At 35.8% G+C, this 17,774-nt stretch overlaps 2 protein-coding genes across 2 annotated transcripts; one reads left to right on the top strand and one right to left on the bottom strand.

Moving 5' to 3' along the window:
• Positions 1-1,944: 1,944 nt before the first annotated feature.
• LOC130823276 (uncharacterized) lies at positions 1,945-2,568 on the bottom strand. Its single transcript, XM_057687900.1, has 2 exons — positions 2,292-2,568; positions 1,945-2,199 (listed from the first exon to the last, which is right to left on the bottom strand). Exons 1-2 carry the CDS (start codon positions 2,436-2,438, stop codon positions 1,945-1,947), a joined length of 402 nt encoding a protein of 133 aa, XP_057543883.1. The 5' UTR covers positions 2,439-2,568.
• A 5,868-nt stretch (positions 2,569-8,436) lies between these two features.
• On the top strand, positions 8,437-9,114 carry LOC130823274 (uncharacterized). The gene is made up of 2 exons (XM_057687899.1): positions 8,437-8,811; positions 9,064-9,114. The coding sequence occupies exons 1-2, from the start codon at positions 8,437-8,439 to the stop codon at positions 9,112-9,114; spliced, it is 426 nt and encodes a 141-aa protein (XP_057543882.1).
• The last annotated feature ends 8,660 nt before the right edge of the window (positions 9,115-17,774 follow it).

Raw genomic sequence — 17,774 nt, 5'->3', positions numbered from 1 at the left:
ATTTCTTCTGATCTGCTATTGTAATGTGCATTCTGAAATTGTAATGGATCAGGTATACACCATTCAGCATTCTAATGTGCATTCTGCATTTCAATACACAGCATTCTGAACTACGCATTCTGAAATTGAAATGTGCATCCTGCATTATGTATTCAAAATTGAAAATGAGCTACCTGCATTTCAGAATCTCTTTCATTCCTTGTGACCAGTAGTTCTGTAATTTGTTGTGTAATGAATTAAATTGTTTTGTTTGCAATGTAGATTTGTTCTGACCAGCATTGTAATGTGCATTTGCATTGTAAGTGCACATGAAAATGCTGAAAATGTAAGTACACATTCTGAAAATGAGCATTCTGATTTACATCCTGTACAGAGGGATTTTAATTTGAAATTTTTGCATATCCTGTACACATTCTGAATTATATCTGCATCTGCATTGTAAGTACACATGAAAATGCTGATTTTGCATAATTCACTTATATCCTGTACAGAGCATTTTGAGGGCAGTACAGCTGGAGCTTCCAAAAGCAGAGCATAGGCATTGTGCTAGGCACATCTACGCAAATTGGAACAAGTCGTTCAAAGGACAAGAGTTGAAATTACTGTTTTGGAGATGTGTCAAAGCGTACAACTTGGCTGATTTTGAGGAAGCAATTAGGGAGATGGAGGATGTTAATCCGGTTGCTGTTGATGCCTTTAGGAAATGTGGTCCACACTTGTTTTGTAGATCTTTTGTCAAACTACACGGCAAGTGTGATGTTATTTTGAGCAATATGGTAGAAACTTTTAATAATTACATCATGAATGCTAGATCCCATCATTTAATAGATATGCTTGAAGAAATTAGAACAATGCTAATGAAGAGGATGGCAAATAAAAAGGAAGAGGCATTGAAGAAGTGGAAGGGTTTGTTATGTCCCAAAGTACAAAAATTGTTAGACTCAGAGAAGAAAGAAGCAGCTAAGTGCACTGTCATTCCTTCAACATCAACGCGTTTCCAAGTAGCCTATTGTATGGATGTTTTAGAGGTTGATATTGAAAATAGAACTTGTACTTGCAAGAAATGGGATTTAAGAGGGATTCCATGTTGTCATGCAGTTGCATCTATTTTTTACTTGCACAAGGAGGTTGAGTCATTTGTTGATCAGTGCTACACTAGACAGGCTTATTTGAGAGCCTATGAAGGAAGCATCAATCCTTGTATTGGTGAGAGGTATTGGCCTAAAATTGACAAACCGATCGATCCTCCTCCAATTAAGATTGGTCCGGGTAGACCACGAAAAAACAGAATTAAGGATCCGCATGAAGATCCTAAAAAACCGGGAAAGCTCTCAAGACACGGGGTTCAAATGACATGTGGCATTTGCAATACGGTTGGACATAACAAAAGGAAATGTCTGGATAAGGGTAAAGCGGTTGAGCAACCACCTCCATTGAAAAGAAGAAGAGGAAGACCGAAAAAGATTGTTGATGTCGCAACGAACACACCAGAGTTATCCCATCACAACGTGTCTGCACAACCGAGTTCTTTAGGTAAAGGCAACAGGACAATTAGAGCTGGAGAAGGGAGTAGAGGGGGTAGGACTGGTAGTGCAAGCGGAAGGAGTGGTGTGAGTAATGCTAAAAGGGGAAAGCCTAAGAAGAACTCTTCTGAAATAATATCAACCCAAGCATCGACAACAAAGAATTGATGTTGTAATAGTAAAGTGTCATTTTGCTGCTCTTTTGGAAAACATATCTTTTTTGTATGTATCAAGTTACGATTATGGTATAATCTACGGATTACGGCATTGTTCAAAAACATCATTGAAAATTATGTATGTAAGGGTTTTAGCTCTTTTGTGTGTAACAAATGCTTATGTATGTAAAGGTAATTATTGAAAATTATCAAAAACATTGGATTTTCAATACATAAAGTTCCATTACATGACCAAATTCTTAAACTTAGCTTGACATAAATAAGAACAATACAAATAAAACACATGATGCAACAAGTACAAAACTTAACGCTTTATGTGCGTTTACATATTCAACAACTTTCAATTTCAACATAGCTTCGCTTTCTTTCAACTTCGCATTCTTAGCCTTCAATTTCCTTATTTTGCCAATCAACATAGCTTTCTCTTCTTCCAAACAAGAAGAAATTTCACTTGTATACTCTACATCTTTTTCCCACTTAAAAAATTTGCAATCTTGTGCCTACATTTCAAACAAAATCAAGAAATCCTAATTGATAAACAAATTCAAAAATAACATAAAACAAAACAAAGCTACTAAAAAAATAAACTTACTGGCCAAAATGCACATCCGTAAAACCTCTCACCAACCCTTGCTCCATTTTTGACTACTTGTAATTTAGCATGAACACCATGTTTACATAAAGGAATTCCTTTTGCAATTGAAGTTCTAGATTGAGATGATGACGGAGGAGAATACATGTTAAATAACAAATTAATTTAGAGATTATAATGAAAAGGGAAAAAAAAAATTAGATGTTGGAAGAAGTAATTAAATTGGAAGAGGAGAGAGAGCAATTGAGGAAGATGAGCAAGTTTAGATTATGGCTGTCGAAATAACCAACCTACTGATGCAGCAAATGAAGAAGAAAATCACATTTTACCGTTTCTCTAGGTTAACAACAGGTAAATTATGCCAGCGGGAAACAAGTATCAAAGTTCGTATTATTCATGGTTAATTGAAAGTTCGTATTATTGTAGGAAAATCAGTGAAAGTTCGTATTATTCAGGGTAATTTTTCCTTATTATTATTATTATTATTATTATTATTATTATTATTATTATTATTTTTATGTTTATTTATTTATTTATTTATTTTTATCTCGATGTATTTTCATGCGAGACCCAACTAAGAGACTCACCTTCGTGGGCTAAGACATTTTAATAAAATAGTCATTTTTATTCGAACCTCTTTATTTGAGAAATCGTAACTATATTTTTAATATATATATATATATATATATATATATATATATACACACACACACACACACACACACACACACACACACATATATATATATATATATATATATATATATATATATATATATATATATATATATATATATATATATATATATATATATATATATATATATATATATATATATATATATATATATATATATATATATATATATATATATATATATATATATATATATATATATATATATATATATATATATATATATATATACATATATATATATATATATACATATATATATATATATACATATATATATATATATATATATATATATACATATATATATATATATATATATATATATATATATATATATATATATATATATATATATATATATATATATATATATATATATATATATATATATATATATATATATATATATATATATATATACATATATATATATATATATATATATATATATATATATACATATATATATATATACATATATATATATATATATATATATATATATACATATATATATATATATATATATATATATATATATATATATATATATATATATATATATATCTATATATGTTAACATTTAAATCCGTATATGAAAGAAATTTATTAAAACTAATTCGGAAATAATTAAATATAATTGTAAAATCTGTAAAAACTATTAAAATATTATATAATTACGTCCTTAAAATCTCGGGGTGTTACAGACTACCCCCCTTAAAAGGAGTTTCGTCCCCGAACCTAGCGCAACCAAAGTACTAATCGTGGAAATTTACATTTCTAATAACTCAAGAAGGTGTCTTAATGATTTTAAGCCTAAGGAATTAACTCAAAGATTCTGACCTTATTGACACTATTATACTCACTCTGTCAAAATATTCATACGTATTTCGTTTCGAGCATTCATAATCATTTAAATTAACTCAACACCCAATCGAAACATGTAAATGTCACACAATTAACTTAACATAATCAATCAAAAGCATGTAAAAATCATACGATTGACTCGACACAATCAATCAAAAGCATGCAAATTTGTAATAGGTTGGTATCATAGAGGAGAAATGCATGCAAACGCGCGAAATTCTATCACATTTGGTATCAGAGCAAATAAACTTATATTCGTGTTTTTGGCATTGATGGAGAAATAAACTTATATTCGTGTTGGATGTGATGATGACAGGAAATGCCTCCTCTATTGAGCAAACGTTTGAGACAACGCTCTTTTAACAAGGCACTAAGTGAGCTGGTTATGGAACTGGCTGAGGAAAGGAGGTCAAAGTCCAAGCCGACCGTAGAGACAGCTTCCTCTATGAGCAAGAGAATCTCTCAGAATAAACCTCCTACGTACTCAGGGACTGGGGAACCTGCAGCTTTGGAAAGTTGGTTACGAGAATTTGACAAGCTGTTCAACGTGGTGCAATGCCCAGAGCACTTGAGGGTAGACCAGGCTGCATTCTACCTTCAAGAAGAGGCAGATTATTGGTGGTCGAATGCAAGAGATAGTGTAATGAGTGATCCCAATAATCCGCTAAGTTGGAAGGATTTCAAGACGATGATTCGAGAAAAGTTTTACCCACCGCATATCAGGAAGCAGAAGTCCAATGAATTTGCCAGGCTTGAGATGGGGGAGATGTCCGTGGATGAATACTATAAGAAATTCGTGGAATATGTCCAATACTTCTCTGATGACGTTTCCACCGAAGAAAAGAAGATGCAAAGATTCGAATTGGGATTAGTGAATCAGGCGCAAGTTCACATTGATAGCGACAGGTACACCACATTGGATGCAATGTATCAGAGAGCTGCTCAAGTCGGAAGCTTGCTTAAGTTGGATAAGGGAAAGGGGCCCGAGACTAGTAGTGGGGCAGCCCCTAGTGGGGAAAAGAGGAAGGAGAATTTTCATCAACAACCTAGTTTTCACCACAGCAAGAGACATTGAAGCTTCAATGACCAACACCTCGAAAATGGGAGAAATGGTAAGCCTTAGCTGGGAGGTGCCAGTGATCGGAAGGTGATCAAGGATCGTCATGGCAAGGAGAGAGTCTTCTTTTGCTCTAAGTGTCCCAACAATCACCCGGGGAAAGACTGTAGTGGGAATTTGGTAGAATGCAAATACTGTGGCAAGCTGGGACACCGAGAGTATGAGTGCTTCGCAAAGCATGGACATCCAGTTCAACAACATAATGGGCAATAAAGCTCCAGACCGGGGAATTTTAGAAATAAAAAGGATGGGAACGACCACAGTGGTAGGAAGCTGAACCACCAGAGGTATTGGAATGGAAATCGCACATCTCAAAGTAGCTTTAAGCCTGGAGAGCTTAATGGGAACAACACTTGGAATGGAAATGGAGGAGTCAGTACGACTGTAACTCATCCAACTATGGGGAGGTTGACAGCTATCAACAATAAGGAGACAGAGTCGGCGAGGGATGTGGTGACAGGTACGTTCCTTGTGAATTCTATACCTGTTAAAGTATTGTTTGATACTGGGGCATCTGATTCTTTTGTATGCACATCAAAGATCGAGAAGTTAGGATTAAAGAACCCTGAATCCACCTCTAATGTAGTAGCGATTCCATCGGGGGAGTTATTCCAATGTACTAGGTTATATAAAGGAGTTCCTTTAACCATAGGAGAAGTTGTTTTCCCTAGTAACTTTTATGAGCTCGACATGAATGACTTAGACATCATTCTTGGGATGGATTGGTTAGGTCGTTTCAAGGCAGAAATTGAGTGCGACAAACAAGAAGTGAGGCTCGTGGGACCTAAGGGAAAAAGGATAAAGTATAACAAGGGCACTTCGGGGTTACGGGCTAATATTGTATCTTCCTTGAGAATGAAGAGATTGCTGAGGCAGGGATTACCTTGTTACTTATGTCACGTTCAAAGAATAGAGGATAAGGTTGTGGCTCTTGAGACCATTCCCGTCGTAAACGAGTTTATGGATGTCTTCCCAGACGAAATACCGGGAATGCCACCTACTCGGGACTTTGAATTTACCATAGACTTAGTACCGGGGGCGGGACCCATATCCAAAGCGCCTTATAGGATGGCACCACTAGAGATGGAAGAATTGAGAAAGCAAGTAGAAGAGTTGTTGGAGAAAGGGTACATACGACCGAGTGTTTCGCCTTGGGGGGCACCTGTGTTGTTTGTTCGCAAGAAGGATGGGAGTATGAGACTATGCATAGATTACCGTGACTTGAACAAGGTTACTGTGAAGAAAAAATACCCTCTACCGAGAATTGATGACCTGTTTGACCTCAGGGAGCTGGAATATTTTCGAAGATTGACTTAAGGGCTGGCTATCATCAATTGAGAATAGCGAAGAGAGATGTACCCAAGACGGCCTTTAGGACTCGCAATGGGCATTTTGAGTTTACAGTGATGCCATTTGGGCTGACAAATGCACCAGCAGCATTCATGTGTTTGATGAATCGGGTATTTAGTACATGCCTCGATAAGTTCGTCGTGGTCTTCATTGATGATATCTTGGTGTATTCAAAGGATGAGGGAGAGCACGAGCAACATGTGAGGCAAGTGTTGCAGATACTTCGGGAGAATCAATTGTATGCCAAATTTTCTAAGTGTGAGTTTTGGCTTGAAAAAGTATCTTTTTTGGGGCATTTTGTATCCAAGGAGGGAGTTACCGTGGATCCAGCTAAGATTGAGGCAGTGAGGGATTGGCCTACATCGAAAAATGTGACCGAGATTCGAAGTTTTTTGGGTTTGGCTGGTTACTATAGAAGATTTGTGAAGGATTTCTCGAAGATTGCCCGACCGATGACTAATTTGATGAAGAAAGACAAGAAGTTTGATTGGACTAAGGAGTGTAAGGGAGCCTTTCGAACATTAAAGGAGAGATTGACTACTGCACCGATTTTAACCCTTCCAGACAGCACGTCTGAATATCTTGTGTTTAGTGATGCCTCGAAAAATGGGTTAGGGTGTGTGTTGATGCAAGATCGAAAGGTTATTGCTTATGCATCAAGACAACTTAAACCGCATGAAGTCAATTATCCGACTCATGACCTAGAACTAGTAGCCATTGTCTTTGCTCTGAAGATTTGGACACATTATTTGTATGGAGTGAAGTGAAAAATTTATACTGACCATCAAAGCTTGTGATACTTGTATACAAAATAAAATTTGAACATGAGACAACGAAGGTGGCTAGAGTTGATTAACGACTATGACGTGGAATTCAATTACTATGAGGGTAAGGCCAATGTGGTCGCTGATGCTTTGAGTAGAAAGACCAGTCATTTCTTAGCTTCCTTGACTGTTCCTAGAGAGTTGCAGAGAGACATGGAAAGATTGAACCTTGAGATTGTACAGCATGGGGAGCTAGAGTCTTGATTAGCAGCCTTATCCATCCGACCTTCAATTTTTGAGGAAATTTTAACAAAGCAAGTGAGTGAGTCCTTATTGGAGAAAACGAGAGAGCAAGTTAAAGAAGGGAAATCTGAAGGATTCATGATATTCGAGGATGGTAGCATTCGATATAAGGGTCGATGGTGTGTACCTTCTACTTCCACAGAGCTTAAGGATAAGATCTTGACAGAGGCTCATAGCTCAAAGTACTCTATCCATTCGGGAGGAGATAAAATGTATCAAGACTTGAAGCAGACATTTTGGTGGTCTGGGATGAAAAGAGATATTGCTGAGTTTATTTCCAGGTGTTTGACCTGCCAGAAGGTAAAGAGCGAGCATAAGAGGCCTGCAGGGTTACTCCAACCTTTGGATATTCCTGTATGGAAATGGGATGACATATCCATGGATTTTGTTTTGGGTTTACCGAGGACTAGGTCAGGAAATGATACGTTATGGGTGATCGTGGATAGACTCACCAAGAGTGCTAAGTTCATTCCAATGAATAATCAGTGGGATATGGATCAGTTGGCTCGAGCTTACCTTAAGAATGTGGTACGATACCACAGTGTCCCTAGATCTATAGTGTTTGATCGTGACACTAGATACGTGTCGAAATTTTGGGAAGCATTTCAGAAAGCTTTGGGTACAGAACTTCTTAGGAGCACATCTTTTCACCCGGCTACTGATGAGCAAACTGAATGCACGAATAGGACACTTGAAGATATGTTGCGAGCGGTAGCTTTGGATAGGCAAGGATCTTGGGATGAGTGCCTAGACATGCTGGAATTTTCATACAATAATAGTTACCAGGCAAGCATTCAGATGGCACCTTTTGAAGCTTTGTACGGTCGTCGTTGTCGTAATCCCGTATGTTGGGACGATTTCAGTGAATCTGTCACTCTAGGACCGGCTATGTTAGAGGAGATGACTGATCAAGTAAAAATGATTTGAGAAAGACTTAAAGCGGCCCAGGATCGACAAAAGTCCTACGCAAATCTTAGGAGGAGACCTGATGAGTTTGCCGTAGGGGATTACGTGTTATTGAGAGTTTCACTGATGAAGGGAGTCATGAGGTTTGGCAAGAGGGGGAAGTTGAGCCCAAAGTTTATTGGACCTTATGAGGTCACAGAGAAGGTAGGAAAGGTCGCTTACAGACTAGCATTACCCAATGAGTTGGGTAAGGTCCATGATGTGTTTCACATTTCGCAATTGAAGAGATATGTTTCCGATAAATCTCATGTGCTAGACCCTGAGCCCTTAGACCTTGATGAGAATTTATCTTATGAAGAGAAACCTATCAAGATCTTAGATTCTAAGGTGCGTAGTACGAGGAAAAAAGATATAAAGATGGTGAAAGTTCTATGGGCTAACCAGCGCAAACAGGAGACAACGTGGGAAACTGAGGATTCCATGCGTGAGAAATATCCACACCTTTTTCCTGAGGTTAGTAAGTTACGGGGTCATAACTAAGTCCTTAAGGGGGGTAGAATGTGATAGAATTCCGCCTATGATACCAACCTATTACAAATTTGCATGCTTTTGATTGATCGTGTCGAGTCAATCGTATGATTTTTACATGCTTTTGATTGATTATGTTAAGTTAATTGTGTGACATTTACATGTTTCAATTGGGTGTTGAGTTAATTTAAATGATTATGAATGCTTGAAACGAAATACGTATGAATATTTGGACAGAGTGAGTATAATAGTGTCAATAAGGTCACAATCTTTGAATTAATTCCTTAGGCTTAAAATCATTAAGACACCTTCTTAAGTTATTAGAAATATAAATTTCCACGATTAGTACTTTGGTTGCGCTAGTTTCGGGGACGAAACTCCTTTTAAGGGGGGTAGTCTGTAACACCCCGAGATTTTAAGGATGTAATTATTTAATATTTTAATAGTTTTTAAAGATTTTACAATTATATTTAATTATTTCCGAATTAGTTTTAATAAATTTCTTTCATATACGGATTTAAATGTGAACTTATATATATATATATATATATATATATATATATATATATATATATATATATATATATATATATATATATATATATATATATATATATATATATATATATATATATATATATATATATATATATATATATATATATATATATATATATATATATATATATATATATATATATATATATATATATATATATATATATATATATATATATATATATATATATATATATATATATATATATATATATATATATATATATATATATATATATATATATTAAAAATATAGTTACGATTTCTCAAATAAAAAGGTTCGAATCAAAATGACTATTTTATTAAAATGTCTGAGCCCACGAAGGTGAGTCTCTTTGTTGGGTCTCGCAAGAAAATACATCGAGATAAAAATAAATAAATAAATAAGTAAACATAATAATAATAATAATAATAATAATAATAATTATTATTATTATTATTATTATTATTATTATTATTATTATTATTATTATTATAATTATTATTATTATTATTATTATTATTACTGTTATTACTATTATTATTATTATTATTATTATTATTATTATTATTATTATTATTATTATTATTATTATTATTATTATTATTATAGCAATAATGAGTATAAAACCCGTGAAAACCCTAAATGCTCATGTAGCCATAATTCCTCTCTTCTCCTCCTTCCCTCCTTCTTCTCCTTTCTCTCCCCTCTCCCTCGCTACGGAACAGTCACCACCCCAGGAGTAGCAGCGGGTAGCCTCCCACAACCACCACAAGCAGCACTCAGCCCTCCTCCTCACTTCTACGAACAGCCCCAGCAGCAGGCTGCTGTAGTGCGCATCACAACAGCAGACGGGTGCAGGTTTGCTTCCCTACCGGCTCCGCGCAGCCTTCCTCCACCACCAAGACCTTGAGTCACGCCACCACCACAAGAACCACCAACCTCTTTACCCATTTTCTAGTTTCACCCATTCTAAGCCATCTCTCACTTTTCAAATTGATTAATTTACTATTTCTAATTAGAATCAACCATATTCATGTGTTGTGTGTTGATTTTGTATTAGTCTCGTTGAATTCTATATGGGTAATAGTTAAAAGAATTATCCTTGAACATGAAATGATTAGGGTTTTAATTAGAGATGTGATTACTAGTAGTGTGTGTGTTTGTATGCGACTTTGGTGGTGTGATGATTTATTCAATAATCTTATAAGTAGTTTTAAGACTTGGTTGATTATTGTTGTGGCAATTAGTAATGATTTTGATTATAGTTGACTATAGAAATGGTTTTGGTTGTTAAATTGGAGTAGTAGTTGCTAATTGTTAGTAATTTAATTGTGAGAGTTACTAATACCTTATTAGGTTGTTATTGAAATCATAAATACATAATTATAATGAGCCATGAACATAGTGTCAACTGTTAAGAATTTTTAAAGTTACTTGTATGATGTCTTGATTTTAGTTCTTTCTAGCCTTGGAGAATATAATGAATGATATTGCGATGTGATAACTGTAAGATTCGTCCTTGTCGTCATATTAGCACTACATCAACATTAAGTGTGAATCGTCGTTTTATATTAAGATGATGTGGACCGTTATAACTCAAAGTTAGTTGGTATATTCAAACAGTTAACATAATCCTTTTATTCTTTGTCGATGGAAAAACATGTGTTATTGTTGAATTGACGATTCTGCTTGGTGTGAATGAGATGCGTACGTGCTAGAAGTAATTGAAAACTTGTCGTGAATGGATGATAGTGGTTACCTTGGTTTCTAGATGGTATGACAAAGTAGTTAAGAGAACTTATAAGTTCTATTCCTAACTTGTATAGGTTCCCTGTTTATAAGAGGAAAGTAGACCCTTAGTTGGTTGATTTTTTTTGTAACTTGTGGTCGTGCAGCGACGCTCGCAGGTACGTACACGTAGTGATTAATTATCATATTCATTGCCTCAAAGTATTATCCATATTTCATGATTATATGCATTGCATTAGAATTATAGAACGCCAGAAAGTGAACTATGCTAGCGTATAGTCATAATAGTGATATAGGCAAGTAGAATGAAAACATTAGGAGACTATGAGAACAGATTTCTAAAATAGTTGAGAACGCACCATGGTTGTGTGTGGTATCGAAGTGATTTCCTACATATTGAGCCTTGATGTATGATTAGTTGGCGTGACTCAACTGAATTATGTCCGGTTGATTTAATAGTCCCATAGGTGAGGTTCGACGGGACCACCGTAAGGGGGGTATGAGCATTCTTGGGTAATTGGGCGCCGGGAGGCCGATAACGCCCCTTGACCGAGGTGTTACCATGCGGGCCTTGCAAACCCCAATATGGTGGCCTCTTCACTGGTTTAGTACCCCAGTGTGTTAGTTTTTCCCGAAGGTAGGACCCGAAAGGATCAGCTGGAGGGGGCATGAGCTCATACTTTGCCATGGGCGCCGGGAGGCCGATAACGCCCTTGGCCGTGTCACTATGCCATGAATAGAGAAAGAATCCACTACCCTTGAATATACTTCGAGAGATTAGTAGTTTTATGGAGAAATTAGGAGTAAATAGAGGTGCTTAGACAGATGAGTAGACTCGTTATTGCCATACTGGATCGTTGTCTATAGTTCTGTTCAATGACTCTAATTGTTATAAGTTTATTAATTACTGACGTGTATGTGTTTGCTTTTGTTTGCTCATGACTCTCTATGATGTTCCTGCTATGACACATCTGACTATATGTGGAGCAGCAGGGGGATCATAGCTTGACATGACAGGTATTGGAGCTTCTTTTGTTTTGCATTGGGGGAAGAGCAGAGTACGACCGTAACAATTGTGTACAATTGTCTAATGCTTGTAGCTTAGGGATGCAAACGGGGCGGGGCGGGTATTGGCGTTACCATCCCCATCCCCATCTGGTAAATCAATCCCCATCCCCATCCCCATCCCCGCGGCGGGTATAATTTTTTTCCCCGTCCCCACCCCGATGGGTTTGTACCTAATACCATCCCCATCCCCATCCCCATCTGGGTATCCATCCCCGTCTAATACCCATTCTACCCGTCCCACCACTCGTCAAATCCCCGCTTAATACCCATCTATGTCACATATTTATTTTCAATTATTTGGGCCTTAAAACCCATAATACATATCCAAACTCCAAAGTCTCAAAGAAAAACACATATCCAAAGTCTCTATTCAAACAAACATATATCCGAAGTCCCAAACGAACACATAATCAAAGTTTCAAACAAATATACATGTCTAAAACAAAAGTATTTCAAGTTTCAACATCAACTCAAAATCATCTAAAGTAAATCAATCCAGAATAATTTCATCACTATCAAATTTCATCTCGCATTCTTCTTCCAACTCTTCAACAATTTTAGCAAAATCCTTGTCCTTGAATTCTCCACAATCTGCAAACACAAATGTTTTTATAACCGAAATTTATCAATGCATAAAAATTACACAATATTGATAGGATTAATGCTTACTTTTGAGGGCAGCCCAAATCCAATTTTGAGAACACATTAAAGCTTCAACGGCTTGAGGTAGTAGTCGACTACGATAAGGATCAAGAACTCTACCACTTGTGCTAAAAGCTGATTCGGATGGAACTGTAGAAATAGGAATACTCAAAATATCCCGTGCTACTTGTTGAAGAACGGGATATGTGCTTCCATTTGTTTTCCACCAATTTAAAATATCAAAGTTATCTTCAAGTGGTATGTTAGCATTTTCCAAATACTTGTCCAAATCAGATTTTTCATAAGTTTGATTTTTGTCTCGCTCTAGAAATTGTGCAAACTCTTCCATATCAACATCATCACAGGAACTCCCACCACTTGCTAAATTGGAAGGTAGTTGCCTCTTACTTTGATTATTCTCACTCCTAGACTCATATTCATCAACTAATCTCCTTAATAGATTGCTAATTCTACTAACCTCTCTATCATACTCATATTTATCAAATACCTTTGCAATATAAAATCGAATTAGAGCCATTTTATACCTAGGATCAAGTATAGTTGCAACTCCCATCAAACCATTCATACTATCCCAATATTTCTTATATTTCTCTAACATTACTTCCGCCATCTTCACAACATAATCATATGGAGATGAAAGCCAAATAGATAGAGTAATTTTAAGTTTGCAAATTTTAGAAAAGTAAATATTAGCCGTAGGAGTTTTTGAGGCAGAGAAATCAAGGGTAAGTTTAGCAAACACTTCCAATAACTCACATATTTTCCCAACTTTTTCCCAATCTTCAGGAGTTGGTGGGTTGTTGTATAGTTTTTCTCGACCACTTAAAACAGCAAACACTTCCTTATAATTAATAGCAACACAAAGCATTTCATATGTTGAATTCCAACGAATTTTACAATTAAGGGTTAATTTCCTTTTGTAACCGGAGGCTAATTGACAGTGGCAAGGCAATTAGATTTTTTGAGGGTCTAAACCTCAGGATCCAAAAAGGCACTTCTAGATACCAAGATTTTGATGATTTGTACAATCAATCCTTGGAGTACGAGCGTATTTTAGAAAAAGAAGACAGGTTTAGTAAAAGAAAGAATGAAACTATTGGTGGCAGTGGATACAAGAAGGCCAAGAATAAGGGGAAGAAATCGTTTCAGACTGTAGCAGGGCCGACACAGTGGAAATGTAGGTTATGTGGAGAAGACAATTGAGGCCAAAACTGTAATGGGAAGATTGTAAGTTGCAAGTGTCACAAGGAGGGACATTTGGCTAATAACTGTAGGGAAACGTTCAATTAGAGGAAAACAACATCGAAAGTTGTAGGTAGCAGAGCATTTGGCAATTAGAGGAATCAGACTAGAGCATCAGTAGGCCTGCATGCAATTGGGGATCATTATGATGGCTTACACCAGGAGTTTGAAATTGAAGGAAAAGTAATTTCTGGAAAATTTTTTGTTGGTAATTTAACAGCAAATGTTTTGTTTGATTGTGGAGCGGATAGGTATTTCATTTCTAGTGCTTTTCTCCACATTTCCTCTATTTCTTTGAAACTTCAAAAACCCCAATTGTGTATTTATTTACCTAATGGTACCTCTTTCCTATGTGATCGTATCTTGTATGATTTTCCATTGGAGATTTGTGGGAATTGTTGACCAACTGACTTAATTGAATTTAATTGGGGAACTTTTCATATCATTTTGGGCATAGATTGGTTGGAGAGATATAAAGCAGAGATTTTGTGTAAGGAAAAGGCTTTTAGAATAGAAACTTATAAGAGATTGAAGTGTATTCGGAAAAATTCAAAATCTCAAATAGAGACAATTTCTGCAATTCAAGCATTACAAATGATAAGACAAGGAGATGAAGGGTTCTTATGTTTTGTTACTATTGAGGAAGTGAAACCTAAACCTTGTTTGCAAGAAACCCCGATAGTTCAAGAATATTTTGATGTGTTTCCTGAAGAATTACCCGATATACCTCCAAAACGAGAAGTAGACTTCCATATTGACCTTATTCCTGATACCACCCCTATTTCTAAAACTCCTTACCGTTTTGCTCCAGCTGAATTGGCTGAGCTAAAGAAGCATCTAGATGAATTGCTAGAAAAAGGTTTCATTCGACTTAGTGTTTCACCATGGGCAACTCCAATTCTTTGTCAAAAAGAAAGATGGGAGTATCATGCTATGCAATGATTATAGGGAGATCAATAAGATTACCATCAAGAATCGTTATCCTTTGCCAAGGATAGAGGACCTTTTTGATCAGTTTGGAGGAGCAAAGGTCTTTTCCAAAGATAGATTTGAGGCCTGGTTATCATCAATTAGGATTGCTGAAGAAGATATTTCTAAGATTGCATTCAGAACAAGATACGGGCACTATGAGTTTCTAGTAATGCCATTTGGTCTAACGAATACTCCAACAGCATTCATGGATCTTATACAAAGATACTTCAACACTTACCGGGATAAATCTGTAGTCGTGTTTATTGCTGATATATTGGTGTATTCAAAGAATGCAGAGCAACATGAGAAGCACTTAAGGATAGTTTTGGAGAAATTAAGAAATGAGAAACTTTATGCGAAGTTTAGTAAATGTGAATTTTGGTTAGAAAAGATATCTTTCTTTAGGGCGCGTTGTTTCGAAGGATGGAATTTCTATTGACCCTGAAAAGATTAGAGGAGTGATGGAGTGGCCGAATCCAAAGAATGTTCCTGAAGTAAGAAGTTTCTTAAGCTTAGCAGGCTATTAGAGGAAGTTTGTGAAATTTTTTTCTAAAATTGCATGATCATTGTTTGACTTACTTAAAAAGAGAGTTTGATTTCAATGGGGTGAGAAGCATAGTAAGTCACTAGATGAGCTTAAGAGGAGACTTACGACTGCACTTGTGTTAACCATGCCCGACTGTGGGAAAGCATTTGAGGTATATTGTGATGTATCAAAGGAAGGTTTGGGATGTGTGCTAATGTAAGAGGGCAAAGTAGTAGCTTATGCGTTAAGGCAATTAAGGCCACACGAATTGAATTATCCAGTACACGACATTGAACTAGCAGCCGTAATTTTTTCCCTAAATTTATGGAAACATTATCTCTATGGAGTAATATACAAGATAATCACCGATCATAAAAATTTGAAATATGTCTTCAATCAGAAGGAGCTAAATATGCGACAAAGGCGGTGGCTGGATCATTAAAGACTTTGAAGTTGACATAAATTATCATCCTGAAAAGAAAACAAAGTGGCAGATGCATTGAGTAGAAGGCGGAGGATATCTGTAAATGCTATAATGACAGTACCTTGGGAACTATACCGAGAAATCCAGATATCAGATCTCGAAATTGTTAATCGCTATCAAGTTGTTGAGTATTTGGGAGCAATGACTATACAACCGACATTGTTTGAAAGAATTATAGAAGCACAACAAGAAGATCCCGAGATAATCGAGTTAATCATTCGAGTTCAAAGAAAAGAGACAGAAGCATTCGAAGTGGGTGAGAAAGATGAACTAAGAATGAACGAGAGATTGTGTATACTAGACAATATAGAGCTGAAAGAAGGAAATTTGAAAGAAGGACACCAAGGAATGTTTCACTTACACCCTATTAGAGATAAAATGATTGAAGAATTAAGAAAACTATTTTGATGGAAGGTATGAGAAAAGATGTTGCTGAATTTGTGTCTCGGTGTTTGATTTGCTAGAAGGTGAAATTTGAAAGGCAGAAAAGTTTTTGACTACTTCAACCACTAGAAAGTCCAGAATGGAAATGGGATTCCATATCCATGGATTTTGTAGTTGGATTAACAAGAACGCAACGAGGAAATGACTCAATTTGGGTAATAGTTGATAGATTGACCAAAGTTGTAAGATTCCTGCCAATGAAGGGAACATGGTCAGTAAAACAATTGGCTGACGCTTATGTTCGAGAAATTAAGATTACATAGAGTACCGAGGACAATTGTGTCTGACAGAGATCTAACATTTTTGTCACGATTTTGGGAAAAGTTGTAAGAAGCATTCGAATCAAAATTGTGTTTAAGTACCGAGAACAATTGTGTTTGACAGAGATCCAACATTATGCCGACAACCGTCGCAGAGCTTTACAATTTGACGAAGGTGATAAAGCATTTCTAAAGATTTCACCAACAAAAGGAGTCCAACGCTTTGGGATAAAAGGGAAATTAAGCCCTAAATTTATCGTACCTTTTAAAATTTTGAAAATAGTAGGAGAAGTGGCATATGATCTAGCTTTACCCTGGAGTTTAGCTAGAGTTCATAATGTATTACATGTTTCTCAGTTTAGAAAGTATATCCATGACCCATCACATGTGTTAGTTCACGAATCCCTCCAAAATGATGAAAACCTAACTTATGAAAAAAGACCAATTAGAATTTTGGATCGTCAAATGAAAGAGTTGAGGAATAAAATAATACCTCAAGTTAAAGTGCTATGGTCGAACCAACATGTCAAAGAAACAACTTGGGAAAGAAAAGTTGATATGAGAGAAAGTTATCCCCAGTTGTTCTTTTAGGTTTAGGTTTCGAGACGTAACTATGTTAAGGGAAGAGTTGTAACAAACCTTTTTTCTTAATCTTAAATATTTTAACAAATTCAATCATCGTTTGGTTTATTATTTCTAATTCCGTTCCGAATTTTATTCCAATTGTTCTTAAGTTCTTGATTTTCTTTTTATATGATGAGAATTCAGTCCACAAAGTCCAAGATCATCAAGTTACGGTTCCTACAACACAAGCTACGGTCCATGCTTTACTTAGCCACGCAAATGTCAAGCAAACGGCTGCTAATTTCGTGGGATTCTCTTCAAAGAAATCCTTTATTACTTGCCTTAAATGGGAAGTTGAATAAATGGGAAGTTGAATACAAGCAGCAACCTGAATTCTAGCTTTAATGCTTAAATGGGAGTTTTTTATAGGAGAAA

The sequence above is a fragment of the Amaranthus tricolor genome, chromosome 9, assembly GCF_026212465.1.
Source record: "Amaranthus tricolor cultivar Red isolate AtriRed21 chromosome 9, ASM2621246v1, whole genome shotgun sequence".
NCBI lineage: Eukaryota > Viridiplantae > Streptophyta > Magnoliopsida > Caryophyllales > Amaranthaceae > Amaranthus > Amaranthus tricolor.
Note: the sequence above shows the minus strand (reverse complement) of the source record. Positions and strands in the feature narration are given on the sequence as shown.

Coding starts and splice junctions, on each gene's coding strand:
- LOC130823274 (XM_057687899.1), top strand. CDS start 8,437: ATGAGGTTTGGCAAGAGGGGGAAGTTGAGCCCAAAGTTTATTGGACCT. Junction 8,812..9,063: donor ATCCACACCTTTTTCCTGAG/GTTAGTAAGTTA, acceptor ATATTTGGACAG/AGTGAGTATAATAGTGTCAA.
- LOC130823276 (XM_057687900.1), bottom strand. CDS start 2,438: ATGTATTCTCCTCCGTCATCATCTCAATCTAGAACTTCAATTGCAAAA. Junction 2,200..2,291: donor ACGGATGTGCATTTTGGCCA/GTAAGTTTATTT, acceptor TTTGAAATGTAG/GCACAAGATTGCAAATTTTT.